Source organism: Melopsittacus undulatus, chromosome 6 (genome assembly GCF_012275295.1).
Source record: "Melopsittacus undulatus isolate bMelUnd1 chromosome 6, bMelUnd1.mat.Z, whole genome shotgun sequence".
NCBI lineage: Eukaryota > Metazoa > Chordata > Aves > Psittaciformes > Psittaculidae > Melopsittacus > Melopsittacus undulatus.
In genome coordinates, this window is record NC_047532.1 from 27,587,884 (window position 1) to 27,610,308 (window position 22,425).

Genomic DNA, 22,425 nt, shown 5'->3' on the forward strand with positions numbered 1-22,425 from the left:
AGCCTCAGGAGCTTGATGCAAGACCCCAGGCACAGCTTCATAATGCAGTGAATTGCAGAGAGCTGGACTTGGCCCCATGAGCACCTCAGGATGTGCGCAAGTGCTTAGTGCGTCTTCTGTGGAAGCAGTGAGGAAATGTTTGCAGCATGTGCAGCTGAGCATGGAGAGTACTCAGGCACCCAGCAGAGACCCAGGCACTGCTAATGGGCTCCCAGCAAGGGTGATGTCTGTGAGAATGACTACTAACACCTAGTGAAGGCTCCTTGCTGGGCCCCATCCCAGCTTCAGCATAAAGCACCACAGGCCAGGTTGCTGTGCAAATCCATTCCCTGCAGGTGTCAGACGGCAAGGAGCCGTATGGGAAGAGGGTAACTGCACACCACATCTGCCAGGCTCCAGGACCTTCACACCACACCTGCCTCCACCCTTGCAGAGTACCTGGGACATCCAGGTCATCCCCGTTCCTCTCACTGTCTCCATCCTCCTGCCCATCTGCATTTTGCTGGGTGTGCTGTAGGCTCAGCTTGTGGCAGACCTCAAATGCCTGGCCCACTGTCCGGACAATACGCATGGCTTGGCTCTGTGGGAGGAGAGGAGAGAAGGAGCTTAACCTCAGCTAGGCTGCCCCAGCCCAGTGACCTCCCCAGCCTGGCACAGCTCTTAGGGGTCTCTGTGTGCTGCCACATGGACTGAGGCACCAGCACTCAGATCACCAGAGTGCTCTGGGCTGCCAGCTGCAGCACAGTTACAGGGTCCTGTCCCAGCTGCCCCACTGAGACCCTGCAATGGCAGGATGCACATCCCAGCATCTCTACCTTCTTCTTGGATTTGAAGACGTTGCACCTGAAGACATTGCTAGACCCATCCCTGGCAATGTAACTGAAGATCTTTAGGTCCTGGGAGTCATGAGACACATAGAATATCCTACAAGGACAGTAAGGAAAGGAAAACATCAACATACATTGTACCCACATGCCCAGGAGACTGCCAAGGCCACAGCTATCGCTTTGCAGGGCACCGGGTGCCAGAATATGCCCAGCTTCTGCAGCACATCCCTGCAAAATCCCATCGGAAACATTTTTGGCAGTGGATTTGCCTCAACTGGGAAAATCAGCCTGCTGACACAGCAGCTGCAAGCATTCTGCAGAGGCAGCATGGGCTTTCTTTGCTCAGTCCCCAGGGACAGAGCCAGCAGCCCAGGAGCCCTCCAAGGACCAAGGAAAGCAAACCTCCCTCATCCACCTTGCCTGCTTGAAAAGCTGCTCTCAGTGGGCATGGTGGTAGCTCTCCATGGTCAGTCCCCAGCACAGTGCTGGTGTGGTGTGGGGTGAGTACCACAGTAGAAACACGCAAGCCTCCACCCCCTCACCATGCAGACTTACCGGTAGATGGGATCGTGCATGACAAGCATTTTGTTCTCATCCCAGGCCCATTCTTTTTTCTGCAATGAAAGAAGCTGAAAATGAGTACGTCAGATGCTGTCCTTGAGATCTATGACAGAACAAAGACAGTCTAGGGACAGATCTGGAAACTTGTCACAGCTCTGCTGATGCTCTTCTGCAACCCTTTGCCAAGGGTTGGGTCCTCCTAGGGACCAGCAATGTCCCACATCACTTCTCTTTGGGCTCCTGAGCCCCATGCATCAAGATACCCCTGCATCAAACTGGCCCTGGCACCCTGTGGGAACACAGCTCATCTGAGGCTGATCCCAGCCCTCCCTCTCCCAGCTCAATAGATTTTCACAGAACTCCAAGGATGCTGCAGGTCCCTGCACTGAGGGGAGTGCTCCTGCTGCTGAGGCACCACTGCTACAAGGACCAGGGCTGCCTACCTTCTTCTTCTTCCTCAGAATGACTTTCACACCATCCACTGACACAATGAGATTCACTTTCTTCTTCTTGATATTCTTGGCTTTAAATTCATACTGCAGGGGATGGAAGAAAACACCTGAATTAGCTTTCTTGCATCAGGGAAGCCCCAGAAAGGGCTGAGAAGACTGATGGGAAGGCACGAGAGCAGTAGGGAAAGGTTTGCTTCCCTGAGTACATGCCTGCACCAGCCTGCCCATCCATGCTAGGACAGGACAGGAGGCTGTTTTGCCTTGCAGTGTCCCTGTGCCCAGCATCCAGAGGAGCACACACTGAAGCAATCTGGCCCCTGGATGTGAATAATGTTTTGCTCAGGGTGCCCAGGGTGCTGCTGGAAATGTTAGCTTGTGTTCCTCTGCCCCTCTGAAGGGCTGTACCCACCCCGAGAAAGACTGCCACCTCCCCAGCCCTGCCAGCCCCTGGGGCTCCACAACCTGGCTGGGTTTGCTCCACTGACTGTGACCGTTGCTGAGCTCTCATAAGGGAAATGGCATTTCTTACTGGGCTCTTTTTTCTTGGGCTCAGTGTAAAAGTGAAGGTGATTGCTGAGGAAAATGTGAACTGCTCCAGGGGAGAGGGGATAATGCAATTACCCACTTCAATTAGAAGTCACTGGACTGGAAAGAAACCCAACAGGAACTTCCAAAGATCAAAGACTAAACACAAAGCTCTGGTCCAGCTGGGGCAGAGAACTGAGATCCCCCCAAATCCAGCCACTTTTGCATTTTGTCTTATGAGCAGGGAGTGGGCTGGCAGGGGAATAGGCTGGATAAGCCATTTAGGCTGAGCAACTCCTTCTGTGGGACTTTTAGGGATAGAACTAGTCTACCATGGCTGCACCTACATAGAATCATAGAATAGTTAGGATTGGAAAGGACCTCAAGATCATCTAGTTCCAACCTCTCTGCCATGGGCAGGGACACCTCACACTAAACCATATCACCCAAGGCTTCAGCCAACCTGGTCTTGAACACTGCCAGGGATGGAGTATTCACTACCTCCCCAAGCAACCCATTCCAGTGCCTCACCACCCTAACAGTAAAGAATTTCTTCCTTATATCCAATCTAAACCTCTGCTGTTTAAGTTTCAACCCATTACCTCTTGTCCTATCACTACAGTCCCTAATGAAGAGTCCATCCCCAGCACCCCTGTAGGCCCCCTTCAGATACTGGAAGGCTGCTATGAGGTCTCCATGCAGCCTTCTCTTCTCCAGGCTGAACAGCCCCAACTTTCTCAGCCTGTCTTCATATGGGAGGTGCTCCAGTCCCCTGATCATCCTCATGGCCTCCTCTGGATTTGTTCTAACAGTTCCCTCTCCTTTTTATGTTGAGGACACCAGAACTGCACACAATACTCCAAGTGAGGTCCCACAAGAGCAGAGTAGAGGGGCAGGATCACCTCCTTCAACCTGCTGGTCACGCTCCTCTTGATGCAGCCCAGGATACAGGTGGCTTTCTGGGCTGTGAGTGCACACTGCAGCCGGCTCATGTTCATTTTCTCATTGACTAACACCCCCAAGTCCTTTTCTGCAGGACTACCATGAATTTCCAGGTACCTGACACGCTGGTCCCGCAGGCAGGGTGCTCTGCACAGCCATGGGGACAGATCTTCTGTGCTCACCCAGCAACAGAAAAGCCCTGCATCCTGCACCTTGCACATCCAAGAAGAGGAATTCAATTTATCCTCTCATTATTTCACCAGTCTTTCTGCAGAGGGAGCATAGGGCAGGCGCCCTGAAGCAAAGCCTTGCCTCCAGTCCACACTGAGCCTTGAGCCTCAGTGTGACATTTCCAGCACTGCATGATGTATTCACTTTGGCAGCCAGAGCCAGCAGGCAGGAAAAGCTGCTGGCCCTGACTGGCGATTGAATGATAAAAGACCTGAAAATAAAATTCCTTACAGCCATTTTAAAGTTGCCGATGGGGATGAGACACACAGGTGACCCGGATAACAGCTAGAGGAGTGTGGCTCTGCCCTCCCCAGTGCACAGATCAGGCAAGCTGTGCCAGCCCACCTGCACTGGGGCTGAAGCCATGGTGATGGGCTGGGGAAAGCAGAGCTCAGGCTCCCACCATGAATACAGCCAGCCTCAAAATCCCCAGAACATACTCATATGCTGCTTGCAGGGCTTATTCCTCATGGACAAGGGTCTCACCAGAGTCCCTCAGCAAAGAGTCCATGAGGGTGGGTTTCTAAGCTCCATACTCCCCTTCCTTGTCATTACAAGAAGTGAAACTGCACATAAGAGCCTGTCTCTGTGCCTTGCCAAGACCAGTAGTAAGATCACAGCAGCTGTCTGGTACCTAGCACTAAAGAAACATCTTGATTCAGCCTTGAAAAGGTGAGCTCCAGCCCAGTTGCCTTGAAGTAATTAAACCAGCACCTCTGGAGCTCTGCATGTGACTTTTCCATGAGCCATGGGCTGATATATACGCTCTCCACAGCTCTCAGAGTCACCACATGGCACCTTGCAGCCTGATTTATTGGACCTAACAATCATTGATTATAAACATCAAGTTGCATTTCTGTGCTGCTGGAGCTGTGGGGTTTCTATTGTGGGCCATCCCAAGTGGTAACTAATGTGGGCTTGGAAGAGGCAGCAATCCTGAAAAATATCTCATGGTTAGAGAAAATATTTTTAGCTTGGTTTTGGGCAAGTAACAGCCCCAGGACAGCAATGCAGACAGGCCAGGATGTTTCAGCAAAGATGCTACCCAGCCCTGGCATATGTTTCAGGGACAGAATAGATGCAGAGCTCCTTGGAGACTCTGCTATAATCCTTGGCTGCCGGCAGAGGATTCTGCCCAAGCTCGCTCTGGCAGAGGGCAGTGCCACAGGGAAAGCTCTGCCATGCTGAAGCAAAATTCCCCTTGTGCTGATGGCTGAGGGCAAAATTCCAGCATGAACCAACAGAAGCAAAGAAGTCAAATTCTCAGAAGGGCCGACCAGTCAGATTTGCTAAGCCCTTGCATAAATCCAGACCTTTATTCTGACGCGAGGCGAGAGCCAGGCTCCTTTGCAAGTCCAAGCCATGTGCTTAAAAAGCTATTGCACACACTGCCCCATCCCGCCTTCGTTAGTACAATCATTCCAATGAGTCCAGATGCCCTTTGGGATACATTTCCCATGCATGGAAGCACAGCTCTAGCCAGTAAAACACTAATGAACTCATGCCCAGTGGGACTCTAATGAAACGCTACCCATAATTTAACAGCAAATTAGCAAGGAAGAGGATTCAATAAAACAGCAATTCAGCTGAGCAGCCTCTTGCATCCCTGGGCTGCATGGGTCAGGCACATTGAGCCCATGGGCCAGGAGATGCAGTTTTCAGATTTGAGTTTGGGTAAACAGCTGTAAGCAGGAAGGAAAAGCACTCAGGAGAGAGGGGCAGCAAACCAAACCTAGAGAGAGCATGTACCACTCTGCAGAGCCTGGCACACCATTCATGCACAGCTACCCTCCCTGCTTACAGACACTGTGCAATTTGCTCTGCCTTGCTCACAAGGCTAATTCTGCAAACCAGAGGGATTTCACCTAAAGCAGTACCTCTGGCTAGGGTCAAAGGGAGAGTTAGGTTTGCACAGTTCCTCTAAGTGAGATTTGAGCCACACAGACTGTAAGGGATGCACCCAAAACTGCATGGCAGAATGTGTTCTCAGACCTGCCAGCTTGTGGTGCAGCCCTTCACATTGGCAGTGACAGTGCGCTGCCATGCCAGGATGCTGCTCACTGGTTATGGCAGGAGAAAGGCATGTCTCACCACAAGTCCTTGCACAGCCCAGCAAGTCCCTGCAGCTCCCAGGAAGGCAGCAGCTGATGGTGGCAAGAAGGAAAGAGAATTTGTGCAATTCCCCATGATCCCCTTCGGTTGCACACCTCGCAGCATTTCACATTTCAATATACTACTTATAACTAACTAAATGGGGTAATGGTCAGAGGAGCTTTCTCGGCTGTCAGTTCTGGGCATGATTCTCAATCTTTAAGCACCTGTAATAATACTACAGGTTTGGGTTAATCACATTAATTCCTGGCTACAGCAGCATGGCAACCCCAGAAGATAGGTAAGAAATCGTTGCAGGGAAATACACAGAAAATGGAAAGAGTAACAAAGAAACCCAACTGTTCCTGGACTTGCACAGCTCCACAGTCTTCAACTGAAGCTCTATGCACTCTACTAAAATTGGTAAGCAAATATTGAAAATGGACATCTGAAATACGCCCAAGTTAAAAAAGTTGACATATTCAAGAAGAAAAGAAGTGGTCTTGCCAATGAAAAAGTATTAGATCACTTGTAAACTCCAACCAGCTGAGAAGTGAATAAAGATTATCCCTTTATTTTATACTGCCCACAATAAAAATATTCATCTCAATTAGAAAAGAAACATCTCTCTCAGCAGCGCAGGAGAGCCTTACCATTGACCTCAGGTTAGTGGGAGTCTATTTTCAACATGTATCCTTTATGCAGAGTTCACCATTTAAATAACTTTAGATGGAAAATAATGCCAGCTGGTGTATGCATCATTGCACAACACATTCCTACTGTCAGGGTATTAAAACTGCCCTTTCTGCAGAACAGAGTAACATATGTTGCTTAATAGAGAGAGCATGTAACCTTGTCAGCTTAGAGTAAAATTATGTCTGAACCCCAGCGGATGGGTATGTGTGAAAAGCACAGAAAACTCAGCCCTTAGAAACATGTTACCCATCCCTGTCACACTGTTTCTACACAGTAAAAGTGTAAGAAAGCTTGTAACCACTCACTGCAGGATAGGTTAGGCAGCTCAGACACTGAGGAGGAGAGATGATGGCTTTCTAGGTTCATCATCCCCCACATGAAAGCATCTGAAACAAGGTTAACCTGAATAGAAGTGTCCTCATTTCATTCCAGCCCATCTAAACTGCAGCAGTTAGAGATTTAAGTCTGTCCAGTAGCACTCTCCGCCAGTAAGGGAAGGTACCAGGTATCCTGAATGGTCAGATTGTGCTAGCAGAATACAAACAAACAGAAAATTCTTTAATGGAAGTTCCCCTAAATGCACCAAGCTGCCCCTGCCTCCTTCTAGCCCTTATCCCCCTCCTCCAAAGAAAAGAAAGTTAAAAGCTTGTACTGGGGATACTGGAGAGAGAGCAGTGGTTTGAGAATTCAATTGACAGGAAAAAAGCAATTTCCACAAAATGCATTGCTACTCTGCTAGGCTGGAAGGCAGGAGACAAAAATCTTCTATAAGAAAAAGCATAGAAAGGGTGCATTTATTTTTGCCAGAAAACTGTATTCCTTTGTGTTTATGCAAAAGGACATGAAACTGAGCAATGCCAGATCCCACAGAGCCACTGCTGCTGAATGCAAAGGGCTGGCTGCAAGGCCCCTGCGATGTGAGCAGCCTGTGGTGATGCCCCTGCAGCTCTCTGTCCCTTGGCACCTCATCATGCAACGAAAGCACAAGTGCAGGGCTGGTGCAGGCCCCACAGGGGAGCAGGGCAGGACGCTGGAAGCCAGTGTCCCACTGCCTTGGCACCCCATGGTGGCTCCTCCCTGCAGCTGGCTGGCACAGGAGCTAATGAAATACCTTCAGAGTTAGACTTTAACCCAAGGTCAGCCCAGGCTAATGAAAGGCATGGCAGACTAGGGAAGGCTTTCCCAGCACGCTGGGGGGAGGAGTGGTACTGTTCTCTTGAAGAAGAATTAACTTATTGCAAAGTGACAGCTGAGCTTGAGTTCAATTGGCACAGACTCCATGGCTCCAAGAATTAACGACTGGAGGGGAAACCACATACCTCCTCGCAATTTCTGCTGCTAAGAACACAGGGGATGAAAGTAAATCTCAGAAATGTACAAGAGATCAGGCATAACCCACAGGAGGGAAGCCTGAGAAACCTTGCTGGATCCTAACAGCGGTAATTGGGAGGAATGGCAAACAGCAGCACCGTGCAGGGGACAAGGATTTCACCTTATTGAACCACACAAGGAAATGGCACAAATACCAGTGCCTATGGATGACTGACAGCCACCCACAAGCTGTGTGGGAAAGGGAACCTGGGAGGGACACAGCCCTTTCCTGGCCAGAGGTGCCAAGCCACCCTGGGGATAGGCATGGAAAGCAGGAGGAGCAGGAAGGCAGCACTTGCTGCCCACTAGCCCTTTGTGGTGTGAACAACAATCAGAGCTTGGTGATGGGGTCCTGCCAGAGTGTTAAGAGCAGGGCACAGCCAGGAACATATCATTACTTCTTTTTTTTCCCTTTAGGTGCTCTGCTAACCGGAGGTGTGTAACTTCAAGCACTAGAGAGGCCACACCACTCCAAAGCAGGCAGCACAGTGAGCACAGGCCTGCAATGTGCTTGTGTGTCCTGTGAGCACAGGCCTGCAATGTGCTTGTGTGTCCTGTGAGCCAACAGTTTCCTGGGCCAAAAGGCTCAGAAAGCCTATGCATAGACAAGGCACACACTGCACTCAGCTTGCCAGGTGCAGAGGTGGTGTGCACTGGGCCTGGTGGCATGACTATGGGATCCATCAAATGCAACTGTGCCTGATAAGGACAAATAAACTGCAGCTCCACTGTGTTATTTTACACAGCTGGAGATCTTGTTAGGATCATGCAGCACAAGCCCAGACAATCTTAAGTGAGTGAGGAAGAGGCACAGAGAAAGGCTTCCCAATGAGTTTCATTCACCAGAAACCATTGGCCTCCTCCAAGAGGAGCCAAATCATCTCAGCTAAATGAGAGAACATGACCAGTATGGCTAAATACAGTGCCAGAAAGAAAAGAGCACTAGAGAGGAAAAGGGGATGATTTAAAACACAGCTTTGCCACAGTAGCAAACAGATGCAACCTGGCCAGGAGCAGCCTTACAGATCAGAAGTCCCTGATCATCCAAGCCACCCAGGGCAGGGAATATTGGAGTGCTCTCCAGGGCTGCATCAAAAGGAGCATGACAAGCAGGTGGAAGGAGGTGATTCTGCCCCTCTACTCTGCTCTTGTGAGACCTCACCTGGAGTATTGTGTGAGGTTCTGGTATCCTCAACATAAAAAGCACATGGAACTGTTGGAACAAGGCCAGAGGAGGCCACGAGGATGATCAGGGGACTGGAGCACCTCCCATATGAAGACAGGCTGAGAAAGTTGGGGCTGTTCAGCCTGGAGAAGAGAAGGCTGCGTGGAGACCTTATAGCAGCCTTCCAGTATTTGAAGGGGGCCTACAGGGATGCTGGGGATGGACTCTTCATTAGGGATTGCAGTGATAGGACAAGAGGTGATGGGTTAAAACTTAAACAGGTGAGGTTTAGACTGGATATAAAGAAGAAATTCTTTACTGTGAGGCACAGGAATGGGTTTCCCAGGGAAGTTGCGAATGCTCCATCCCTGGCAGTGTTCAAGGCCAGGCAGGACAGAGTGTGTGTGACATGGTTTAGTGTGAGGTGTCCCTGCCCATGGCAGGGGGGTTGGAACTAGATGATCTTAAGGCCCTTTCCAATCCTAACTATTCTATGATTCTATGGAAGAGAACAGAGGCAGCACTGCTTCTCCCAAGAACCCAGCTGTCAGAGAGGTAGGGCAGCAGAGAGCCAGCGGTCCTGCCAGCGGGGTACCTAGGGATGGAGCATTCCTTCCGCTGTGGGTTCCTGCCCCAAAAGCAGAAAGGGACCTGCCAACCTGCATCTCCTTCATGCATCACCCCAGCTCTACCAGAGCAGCAGTAGATGTCAGGTTACAAAGCATCTGGAAAGCAGGATACCTCCCAGGAGGGTGGTCAGCTTCATTCAAGAGACATTTCTGGACAAGGTTGCAAAATATCTGACAGTCCACTTTTCTGGGATTCACTTTAAGCCCACAGGGACTCAAGCTTGCTGGAGGAGAGCACACTGGAATACCTGCTTACCCTACTAACCTGATACGTAATGAATGGAATAAAACAGATTTTCAGAAGACTGCCTTAAACCACTCTACCAAAGTGCTGTGCTTCTGCTTGCATCTGTCAAGGACTTCCCTGACAGTGGTACATGGTAGGTATGCCCATGTACCACGAAGCAGCAGAGTGCTCACCCACAGGATGCCAGCAGCACCTCCCAGCTGCCTCCCTGGGCTGTGAGACAAAGGACAGCATGAAGATCACTTGAGGTGGTCATTTTGCTTGTGCTCCCCTCTCCTGCTACAAAAACCTGGGAAAAAAAAAGTCAGCCTGCAGCAGGGATAGCTCTGGCAGCAGGTCACAGAATCACAGAGACATTTGGGAGCAGAACCAAGGTTCCCACTGGCTCCATCAGCAAACCACTGACATGGCATGGGCAAACATGCTGGGCACCTCTGTCATTCTGCCAGCTCAGGTCTGAGGCTTAAATTTCCCCCATCATCCTGTCTACACTCCAATGTTAGTGGTTTTGCCAGTAGCTAGACTTTAATCAAAGGGCACAGTAGTTTGGAAGGGGGAGAGGAGTAATAAAGCATGGGATGTTCATTCTTGGGCTTAACGATGCTTTTTAAACTCTTCTACGGCTCCTCAGAGTCTGCATTTGCACATATGGGAAAATGCTGCTCCGAGGTGTAAGTGTTTGTCTGAAATAAGATACGATTTTGGTTTGTACTGACAAGGTCAGTGCCTATTTTCCCATCCAACTTCAGGTTTAATTTTGGTAACTGTCTGTGACGGTTGCAAGTACTGATGAGTATAAATGGGAATCAGTCTAAAAATACCCATGTTGCAAGAGCAGTAGAGCAGAGTTACGGTTGCTGCTTTGAAACAATCCTTGGATCACAGTATGCCCATCTATCACACAAAGTATGTTTTCTAATAACATTGAATACTTCACAAGAAATCCCTTGGTTTGCCATTTCCTAACAGATCCATTGTTAGGATCCAGCCTTGATCCATTTCCTCCAACCTACCCTCACTACCTCTGAGTTTCACAAGATGAGCTGACAAACTGGGATACATCCACAAGCCACTTCAGTCTAAGCAGTTTCACAGGAATGTCAGGGAAATCAGAACTGGTAAGAATTAAATCATTATCAATCATAGGATTAAACAAAGAAAGTTCTTCTAGGTAACAGCTCATTCTCACCCCCTCTTTTGCAGACTTCCATTTACAAGACTATTCACCTCCCTTAAGAAATCCTTAGGGGTCTCAGATCTCTGTCCCAGTCTTAAATTGCTGTGATTTAAAAAAAACCCAAACCCCTTAAGATCAGAGATTCAAAGGAGGCCTGAGACGTACCAGTGTACCTCCCCTCCCAAGACAGTTTGCAGCCACTCTGCATGCCATGGAAGCCCAGTGCTGTGCAGGGGGATGCAGCAGCATGGTGCACACAAGGGATGCAGCTGCTGGTGCAGGAGCACACTTCCTAGCAACATTCCTCAGCTCCACCCAGCAGCTCAACAAAGCCACCAGAAGTTCCCTGTGCACGTATTACTGTTTCATTGGGGCTTAACTAATACTGAGCTTATAAGAGAAAGCTGGAACCCCATCCCAGCCCAGACGTGACTTTTCCCCCCAAGCTTGGGTGCAAACAGCAATGGCTCTGAGCAGAAGTGATTGCGTGTGGGGTGGGAGAAGCCATGAAGGCTGATGGAGACCATGGCACAGGCTATCCCCAGCCTTGAAAACATCTCTAAATCCCTTTCAGAAATCCAAGGAAGCAATAACAACATGGACCAGACCTGTGTGGGAGGCAGTAGGCTCCCACCTGCCTTCACATGCTGCCATCTCTGATGACCAAGTGTGGTGCAGGCGAATTAACCAGTGGGAGGGTGCTATGGAATACTGGTCAAACTGGTTGCAGAAATAGCCAGGCTTCAAGCTGCTCCCTTTGGTTAACAAAAACAAGGGGCACGCTCTGTGCACATCTGCAGGCTCTGCTTTTCACAGCTCTAGAGACACAAGAGATGAGCTGTACATACATTAATATTTACCACCTGTTGCTAAAATAAGCAGAAAAATATTCCTTGAAAACCCCACATCTGACTGGAATTTGTGGTATTTTTAATCAGATACACATAGGTTCAACCTACGGGCAAAGGCAGCGGGTGCACAAGCTGTCTGGCGACAGCCATCACCCATCAAAGGTAAGAAGCCCCAAGAGCTTAGAAATGGCCTCTGTTCATCCAGCCTACAGTGGGTTTGAGCTCATGTGCTAGAATGAGCTTGGCTTCAAGAAAAGCATTGCCATTTGCAACAGTTTAGTCATGCCCTTTATGGTAATCCCTAATTAAACTCTTGCATCTTCCCGGCACTGGCATTACCTGATGCTCTGTGGGGCCCTGAGAGTGCCAGGTGCTGAGCAGCACAGGCAATACCCAGGCAGACAATTTCCTTCACCTCAGCAGGAAAACAAAAGTTCTGTGTTCAAGATTTGCTTTCTTCCCCAAAATCTTTCTCTCTAAGAGAAGCCCTGCTCAAGGCAGCTGAGATCATCCCCACCCGCGAGGACAGGGCTAGGGGCAGGGCTGACACCATGGAAGAGCACAGAGTCACCTCAATTTCACACCAAGGGCAGGTGACAAAGAGAGGGGCACCATAAGAAGATAGAAGATACCCACGCAGCACTTCAGGAAGGTGTCAGCTCAGCAGAGCGCACTGAATCAGAACACAGTGAGATTTACACCCCATGTTGTGAAACACAGCATTTACTTTGGTATTTTTTTACTGCTCACAAAGAGCTGCTATCCCACAGTTACACAAAAAGCTTGAGCAAGACCAGTTAGAAGGCAGATGAGAACAGCCAAGCAGAAGAGCAGTGAGAAACTGAAGGAAGGCAAGCTGGTAATGCTGTAACTAAATCAGCAATTTCAAATTCAGACAATTAATGAAGAATGAATGAGTAGCAGCATTAAATGCTTAACACACCAGAAACAAGCCAAGCCTCTGGGGCTCATTAGATGCTGGTGGTGCTCAGCAATGTTTCCGGATTGTATATTGGACAAAAAAGGTAATTATTCATATCACACTTGTTTTGTGGTTCCTATTTTGGTAGTAAGTAACGCATGTATTAAAAATCATTCACTAAATTCTACATGTTAAAGTCAAAAAGTCAGAAAAATGTCCTTTAGAGTGACTGAGAAAGAATCACAGAAAAAAATCCAAGCTCATGAAAGCTCCAAGATTTTAGGCAGAGTTAGAAAACAGACAATACAGGACTTAACAGCAAGCAAAAGGACTGCAGTACAATTCAGCACAGCACTAGTCCTATGCTAGTGAAATCCTATACTATCTCAGTGAAATTAGAAGTGTACTTCACAAAGCTATTAGGCTGGCTAAGAAACCAAAGAGAATGCACTGCCATTTCCACTTTTGCATGCATTTTTACAAACACAGCCCAGATTGAGGGGCTGAAACCCACCTCACCAGTGGAGCCCCAAATGAAGCAATGACAGACGACAGGATACTGCTGTGCATCCAGGAAACCCCACAGCAAGGAGAGCACAGCAATGTTAATTTTTATGCAGGTCTGTAAGAAGAAAAAAAAGTATTTGCTATCTAGGTTTAAGCATATGGGAATTTGGCATCTATTAATTTCAGGTTGATTTTATACAGTGTTGGCCAAGCAGACTTCCAGAGGAAAAAGGAGCTGCATCCACAAGACACAAAAAATGCATCTAGAAAAAACCCTGGAGATATCGAAGGTGTCATCCCAGTGGAAAGAACACTAAGAGGAGAGTGTGGTACTGGGCACATGAACAGGGAAACATGTAGCAAGACAGAAAAGTGACTATCTCAAAACATGGCACTGCTGAAATCACTACTAATATAATCCATCCTGGCTTAACATGTTCTGATTTATCGTACACTTCAAAGAAGCAATAGAAAAGAGTTTAGAAAAAAAGCAACAAGAACATGAGGTAGGTTTGCCAGTCCCAAGGTTTAAAACAAACTCTTACTTATCCAAAGAGTAGGCTAGGAGGTGACCTGTCCATGGCTCAGACCTGGCACTTGGGGAAGAGCTTCCTCATGCCAAAGGCTCTTCAGGCAAACACAGAAGATCAGCTAGCTGGGAGTTGAAGTTGGACCCATTCAAACCACAGAAAGACACATCATTTTTTTTTCCCACGGGAAGCTCAACAGGACCTGCACTCCAAAACACACTCCCCATCAGCTTTGGGGCAATTAGTCTGCATTTCTCTTTTTTACATAGCAAAGATTTCTTAGCCTGTATGTAGATATCAGCAAAAATACACTCTTTGTGTCTCCAGTACTGGAGAGATACACACACATCCCTGAAGTTCCTGGGAATTAGGGAGTGTTTGAAGGAGTCCAGACCAGCCCCATCCATCATGTTACAAGGGAGTAGAAAACAGGAGCAAATGCCAAAACAAAACTGGAGGCCTTTGAAGGGATAAAGAGAGAGATGGCTTTCCATAACACATATTAGTATTGCAATCCAAGAGCATCACTGTAAAAGATCACAGTTGGGCTCTTTAACTAAAAAGAGTTATGCTGAAATTTAACCATCTTTGCTCGAGTTTCCTGTGGTGAATACTGACTTCAGGATTATTTTTGCCATTTCTGCTGAAACAGAACAGCAGTTTCTATGGGCAAGCATATGGCAGGAGAACTGGGGTCTTCTTCCAACCATGTTAAACTCCTGCTGGTGAAAAGCAAGTGACAGATTAAGAATCACTAGGGTCCTCATTCTCCATCAGGGAAGCCTGGCCTGAGAGGAAACATTTTATTCTCTAAAAATTCATGCAAATTTGGCTACGTTCTTAATCCATAGTCTTTGCCCCGGGTAGACATCACTCCAGTATGGGAAAGTCCAGAGTCTCCAAAAATCCCAGTTGAAGCACAGCACCCACTGGCTACCACATACAGGGACACCAGAGCTGCTGGAGACAGTGTCTGATCACAGTGCCATGCAGAAAGCTGTAGCCCTTGTGTGGCCATCACAGCCTCCCCAAAGGACGAGGAGGTGCAGGCAGGAGGGGGCAGGAGACTTCCAGGGCTTCCATTGTGCTTCGCATGCTACAACCCTTCACTGGGACTGGTAGAATGCAGTCTCGGCTCCTTTATCTTGTTCTCGGCTGTGCTTGTTCTGCTGTCCTACAATAGACACATTCTTTCCTCCAGCTCCCTAATTAAACGAGATTCATTCCACAGACCAGCTCACACAATAGCTTTTGCAGCCCCTCCTCTTAAACAGATGTGATCCTTTCCTCTGCTCCCATCCACTGCAGGAACAGGCCATAACAAACCCACCCTTACAGCTCTCACAGCCACAAAACCCCGTGCCAAAATCCTTCTCACCTTGCTGCAGGCTGCCAGGCAGGCTCTGATGCTGCTCTTCCCCCTTGGCCATTTGGTGTACAGCATCCCCTGGAACATCCTCCTGCTGCACCAAGCCAAAACCACCACGAGTTAATTTTAGCAGTGAAGAAACTGGGGCATGTGGCCTTTTTTTTTTCTGCAAGACTGCATCTCCATACTTTGCCTCTTTTCTGAGAGGACAATACTTCAACAAACTAAATCAAGGGGTCCTTGGCCTTTGAGGACCAGCAGAGAAGCACAAGAACAGAAAGGATCATACACAAGAGTAGTGTTTAAAGTGTTGATTTTAGCTATAATTCAGTTTGGTTCCCTGTGCAGGCATGCCTCCCTCAGAAGGAATCTGACAAGTCACTCAGTCTCCCTGTGTCTCGGTTTTGCATCCATAAACCAGGTACTAAATATTGCTCGAACCCTGACCTTCTGCTTGTGAGGTTTTTTTCAGTCTTTGCTCCCCTTTTCCTAAACCATTTCTCCCCTTAATCACAGAGCAAGAGCCAGGTACCGTCTCTGGACACACTCATGCCTGGCTGGAAAAGGTGACTGACTGCTCAGGATGCAGCCACCTGCATCCCTCATGCTCAGGTCCGTACACCAGTTTTGGTGTTCAGCACAAGGGAACACTTGGACCTCACTTCATCCCAAGAGTAAAGCGCTGCCATGACAGCAGCAAACTGACGAAAGCCCTTGATTTATTAAAAAACACAGGAAAATTCCATCTTGCAGTAAATCAGAAGGAAAACTCCAAATAAAAGCAATGCCATGCATGTGAGGAGACATTTATAGAGAATGGAAAAGGGGGATGGGGCCAGCTTTCCACTATGTTGATCAGGAAAGTGCTGAGAGGTATCAGGATGAGTTGCAGACACTGAAATCAGCCACACCTCAGTGTACCCCTCTTAAACCTGTTTTCTCACCTCAACAACCTCTCAGGTGCACCAGAAGCTTATCCTTACACACAGGGATTTACTTTAAAATGCAAAGATAAGTGGAGATGGTTATCTTTGCTAGCAAGTTTCTAGCAGCAGAAGAGGCTGTCACCTCTTCATGACCATGGTGGGGCTAGAGAACACTGAGCTGGGTGTGTTATGGCTTGTGATACCGAATACAGCCTTCACCCTCAGTAGCAATGCTTTTTGCAGGGGTTTTTACAAGTTAGAGGGTCGGGCAATCAAAGGCAGCTCTGTCACCTTGCTGAAGGAGCAGAGAGCTCTCAAAGGTTGATTGTTTCCGTAAGAACTCTTCAAATCCTCACAAACAGCAATTACCAGAGCTCTCATGACCCCAAATCTCCCAGAACAAGCTGCAGACCTTCCCCTTGACAGCCAGGCTAAATCCATTCATGCCCTTCAGCCAGACTGTGCAACAAATCACTCCCTTCTAAGCAGGAGGAGAAGCCAGCGCAAGCACGGAGAGCAGGAGAGCCACCTACGCACCACCAACAGCTTCCGCGGCATCTGCAGTACCACAGACGTTACATGTGTCAGTGCTCCAGCTACACCATGTCCCGGCGGAAAGCAAGGATTGAGGTGCCAGATTCCCTGCTTCTATTGCAGCTCAGCCCTGGCACCGAGCTGGGCCTGCTGTGCTACCAGAACTATGTGTGCAACAGGAGGAGCCTCTAAGGAAGGAGCCATGCACCTGTCCAGCACACACCAACACCCCCTCCCATGCTCTGCTGAGCCCAACAGGTAACACAGCCCACTAGTGCAATGTTTAAAGCCTGCTTGAAGAAACATTTCTAAGGAAGAACAAGTGTAAAGCAGGAGGAAAAGAAGGGAGCACAAGAACACAAACGGGGACAGACATTTGTGCGATGACTTTACATGCATATGAATTTAGAGAAGCAGTGGGAGCTGGCAGAGCACCCACTGGCTGGGAAGGAGCAATGCCAAAGGTCTGCACTCTCCCCCACATTCAGGGAGCCTGGCAGACATTATTCCCCTTCTTCTCCCTTGAACTCCCAGCAGATATTTGCTGATGGCTCAGATGATGGCATCAGCAAGCTGGAAACGTGACTCACTGAGAGCAATGGTGAGGAAAGCCCCCAGCCAGGAAGCCAGATGAGTCACAGGGAGACACTGTAGGTCCCAAGAGAAGGAATGAAGATCAACCAAGGAAAGGCCAACCCAAGAAAACAATAGCAAGGATGCCTGACAGGGACACAGAGGGCAGGAGTCACTACCACCTCCCAGCTTTTTTCCAGCAGCTCCAGTTCTGCCCTGGGCTCAGTGCCTACTTGGCTCCCAGCCCTCTCAAAGGCACTTCAGTGGCTATAGGCCAGCATCACCCACCAGGACACCACTGTTTGCACTGGCATGCCTTGCATCAGCTGATGTGTTCCTGCCAGAGCCCTGAACACTCTCATGCCCACAGGACACTTGCCCAGAGCAGAAGTGTTCATAGAGGAAAGGAGGTGTGGGTAAGACCACACACCAGCATGCGTCTCCTGGCATGCACCTCCCAAAGCATGGTCCCCCATCTGGGTTATGGTTTCCTTCATCCTCGCTGGCTCCACAGCCAAAGTCACTATCCAGCTAGGAAACCTCTGCTCTTTCCCAGGCTGGACCCCCTGCCACCAAGCTCTCCTCCCCACCATGGTTTGGAACCTGGCCATAAGTGACAGGCTGCTCCAAGCCTGGAAGAGAACTGTTAGTTAGGTCATTGCTGGAAGCCAAAAAGCAGTGAGTCTATCATGACTTATCCACAAGGCCAGTGACCAGGAGAAGAGGAGCATGCCCATTCCTCATTTCCTCAGGACCCATCAGGTCACACGTCTGGCTGAGCCATGTCATTCCTGCCACCGTGTGACCCTACAAGACTGGCAGACAGCAACACAGGCAGTACTTGCTCATGTCTGCCAGGAAGCACCTTCCCAAAGTCCCTCTGGCAAGCAGTGCTCAAAACCCCGTTCCTACCCTGCTTCCTCTTTGGCTCAGACCTTGCTTTCCAGCATTAATGGCTCACACTTCACACATTCGTACCAGTTCAGATGCCTGCCCCCTGCCACATGGGGTAATTTTCCTCCTTAAACTTGTAATTTTACTATATGTGCATTACAACAAAGTGTGCCTACAGCTCACACTACTTAATGCTGCCAGTAACCTTCAAAGCTTCACTGGAAAGCACTCGTCACATCCTGGCCATGGTATTAAATGAGACAGCCAAGCCAGGGCCACCATGCTTTGGCCAACCCTTCTGGAAACCATCTCTTCCCTATGGGCAGTCTTGGTCAAGAGGGATGCTCTGGTGAATCTGAATTTATTGATTAAATACTCACCACAGGAATAGATCCTGACCTATTTCATGCAATCGAGTAGGCAGCATGTTGTTAGCAATATCAGGCTAGTCATTATTTTATTATGAAGTTAAGTGCCACTGGTGGTGCTGGGAGAAATACAGTGAACCTGCCCGGAAGCCTTCACCCTTTTTACTGCGATTGTCAGAGCACTGAAAGAGCAATTGAAATTATTACAGATATCCCTTCAGTTCCTCTCAGATCTAATACAACATAATCTTCTTCATCTCAGAAAATCACGTCGAGTCATTAGCTTGCAGATAATTCACCTCACGCCGAGTGCCGTGGCTTGGCAAAGAGCAGGCTGTGCTCTTCAGGCAGCCAAAGCCTGAGCATCTCCCAGCCAGCCCACTGCCCACCGTGCAGGTCCCCCATTGGAGCCAGGGGAGGGCTGTCCCCAGGGCAGGGCTCTCATGCACACAGGGCCAGCTCGCTTTCAAATCCTGCTCCATTTTATGTTGGGTACAGTCATGCTGCTCCTTGCATGATGAAAGAAAAAGAAAAAGAAAAAGAAGACATCACTGTAAATTACTTAATGCTTTAAAAAATTCCCCATGGCAGGAACAGGAGTATTTCAGAAATATTTTAATTAAATGAGCTCAATATGACACCAGACGCTCTACACAAATAACTGGCCACATGCATCAATTTTCACACCAGTCCGACTGTGCATGTGGCTTGCAGGCGAAGCAAGATCTTATTTTAAAACAAGCTAGTTGAAATTCAAGAATTTTGCCAATTTGCTAAGATCGAGCTCAGCTATGCAAAGCAGCAGAAGCCCCACAGAATCAGATGTACCTGACAGAGTAGGAGGTGTAGAGGAACTATATTTTAAAGCGCTTGAAATGCCTCCTTGTTTTGAGCCTGCAAAACTCAGCTGGACCTTTCCCAGAAACAGCCTTGAAGAAGACTTCCACAGAAACCGCTTTTAAGAAGCATCTATAAAGGATTTCATCCTTTCTGGCACCAAAGAAAATCTAGATTAAAGCTGCACTCAGCAACACAAGGATCAAAAACGGATGATCCCAAATTCTCTCTGCTACCAAGCCCCAGCCAGGCAGAATTGGCAGCACTGGAGACATACCAGGAACACAAAGAGGAAAGCATTTACGTACATTTACATCATGACAACATAAAAATATATATAGTTATCATTGTCATTTATAGTTGGGAAGATGCATCAGTTGAGCTCTTGCTCTCCAGCTCCCTGTAGAAAGTTCCTCTCAACTCAGATCCACAAAATGGACTATATTTGGACTTAATATATACATCTTGCTCTGTTGGAGATGTTCTGCTTTGCTTGTGGGAGAATGGCAGCAGGGCGGCAGATCCCAGCCCAGAACAGGAATCTCAGCAATGCTGGCTATGCCTCCTCTCTGCCCCCAGAGGGTCAGGTCTCTATCTAAACAGGAAGCCGTGAGGAAGACAGGCTCAGCCAAGGCTCAAGATGCTGACCCTCCAGTCCCGACTGCCAGGGAAGAGAAGGGAGGCAGCTGCTGCTCATGGCACCATTCCTCCCTGCTCCCAGCTCAGCACAGGCAGTTATGGGGGGCTTCCAGGATGTCCTCTCCCGTGGCACCCCCACTGGTGGGCAGGATGCTTCCCTACGTCTTTGCATTTAGTAAATAGAGGCAAAGCCCAGTGAGTGGCCAAGCTGAAGGCACCACTGAGAAAGGGGATTTGCAGTGGCAACTCCCCCTCCTTCACCAACACTGACTGACTGAACAAACTGGGACACAGCACATTCCTCTAAACTGCATTAAAACCATACAAAACCTCAGGGTCAGCAGCTGCTTCACACACCACATACAGAACCGCTGCAACTTGCTCCTGGTGATCTCCCATCACTTGCTTTCTGTGCCTAAATAAGGTTTCTCTTCCTCTGGTTTCCCCATGCCAATATTTGGGGATTACTTTATTCCTTAAAGAACACAACTACAGTTCTGCTTTAAGAAGGACACACATTCCTTGACCTCCAGCCACACCAAAACCAGCCTCAGGCTCCAGCCCAGCCAGCAAATGCCCTTGCAGTGCCAGGGTAACATCTTGCTGCTGGGTGCAAGGCCAGTGCAGAACATGGGAAACCAGGGAAGGGCTATACACATAAACTCCCATCACACAAACTATCTTGGCATCCTCTTTACAAACAGTACCCCACAACAAATAAACAGACAGTCTCCCTAGCAGATCCCATCTGCAAAAGCATGGACTTCCAATGACTTGTGTCTCTCAACACCTGAGATCAACTCAGATCAGGAACACTTGAGTACACATTTTGAGCACATCATTCACCATAAGAAATCATTATTTTACCCTGAATTGTGTCCTTTCTCTGCTATTCAGAGTTTTATCTGTTACTTTTCTAGACTATGCTTAAATTTCTTCATATTGGTCAACAAGGACATTTTGGTGTTTATTTGGCTGGAAGGCTTTTTTCCCTAGTGTTCATCTAAGCCCTCAAAGTTGTCAGGCCAAGGTCCAACCATGGCCCAAGGAGCTGTCTAATGCAAAGAGCAATCAAGCTCCTGCTGTTTTAAGCCTGGGGGCAGTGAGCTTGCTGAGTGTATGGCTTGTTTGCCTCCCAACCTGTCCTTGATCCCCTTCTAGTTGTGCAGGTGAGGCCAGAGATCAGAAAAGCAGCTCTTCTCCTGGCTATTGGCCAAGTATTATATGGCGAGAGCTCCCCATATCCTGACTGTAATTATTTTGGGAAGCCAGATGACTTCATTGCCAGCTGACATCCCCTGACCTACTCACTGTTAGACAAGCTTGCTGCTGGCAGGCCCCAGAGCTCGTTACTCAGTGCTTTAATTTGCACATTGCCATTTACCTGGCACTAACATGCTGGTGTATCGAGGCAGAACTCAAATTTTCATGCAGCTGAAACGCTTGTGCAAGCAGTGAAACACAAATCTGCCTCTTCACAACTAGTTTGCTGTTACTTTTGAACTGGGACTGACACTGTAAGAGTGACAGAGCACTGGAACAGGTTGCCCAGGGAGGCTGTGGAGTCTCCTACGTTGGAGATATTCGAGGCCCACCTGGACAAGTTCCTGTGTGATGTACTCTAGGTTACCCTGCTCTTGCAGGGGGATTGGACTAGATGATCCTTCGAGGTCCCTTCCAACCCTTGGAATTCTGTGATTCTGTGACACATGAGGGAATCCTCTGAATCATGGACATGCTACGGTTTCCGTCCAGTGCCAACAGCTCCTCATCCTACACTCACCTTCCACTTCATCCCTGCTGCCACAGCACATGCTCCTGCACGGGACATAGCACTGGGAGCATGGATACAGCCCTGCTGCCACCAGGGCTGCAGCTAACTCCAGCCACAGCACACAGGATACCAGGTACCACAGGAGACAGCTAGTGCCAGGGATGCTCAAACGTGACAGTGTGGCACATGAGGCTTGCAGGCATTGTGCTTGGGTAACATGGAGAGCTCAGTGGAGAGAGTGACAGTGAAAAATACAGTTCTGGACAAGTTGGAGGACAGGACTTATGCGAGAGAAGGCTGTAAGTGGAGATGGAGGACCGGTGATCCTGCCACCCCAGCACAGAAGGGAAGGAACATCCCCACCACACTCACCCTGATCCGTCGCATGGCTGTCACAATCTCCACCCGGCTGTTCGGCCTTGGCACATCCAGGCTCCCAATGTACTGAATAGAACGAAAGAGCAGATTAGTCAAGTTTCCATGGCACCAGAAACCTCATGGTCCCACTATTGCTTCAACTGCATCCCAAGGGGGAACTGAGGGTCACTTCTGTGAAAGAGGCAGCAATTTGCCTACTGCACCTGAAGCCTCACAGCCCTCCCACCATGAAGATGTTCCCTCAACACAAAGCTTCAAGGATTCAGCAGCCCTTATTCTAACAATAAAACAACTTCAGTAATCAGGCCACCAAACCTTATGCATCTAAGCTGTGATCAAAGTATGGAGCTATAAGCCAATATCCCATCAGCTGCACTGAGTCACCTACTATAGAACTGGATATTGAAAT

General features: G+C 48.6%; 1 protein-coding gene across 7 annotated transcripts in view; it reads right to left on the reverse strand.

The window, feature by feature from the left end:
• The window catches only part of LOC101873575 (carboxyl-terminal PDZ ligand of neuronal nitric oxide synthase protein), a 45,263-nt gene that overhangs the window by 13,064 nt on the left and 9,774 nt on the right, over positions 1-22,425 (reverse strand). For 5 of the 7 annotated variants that reach the window (XM_031047202.2, XM_034063636.1, XM_031047201.2 and 2 more), the window contains exons 2-6: positions 22,011-22,082; positions 1,832-1,924; positions 1,383-1,456; positions 816-924; positions 439-580 (exon numbers count right to left, since the gene is read on the reverse strand). In XM_031047202.2, the coding sequence (XP_030903062.2) occupies positions 439-580; positions 816-924; positions 1,383-1,456; positions 1,832-1,924; positions 22,011-22,082 (490 nt within the window). The remainder of the gene's footprint in view (positions 1-438; positions 581-815; positions 925-1,382; positions 1,457-1,831; positions 1,925-22,010; positions 22,083-22,425) is intronic. The other 2 variants (XM_034063637.1, XM_034063638.1) reach the window with 1 other exon arrangement.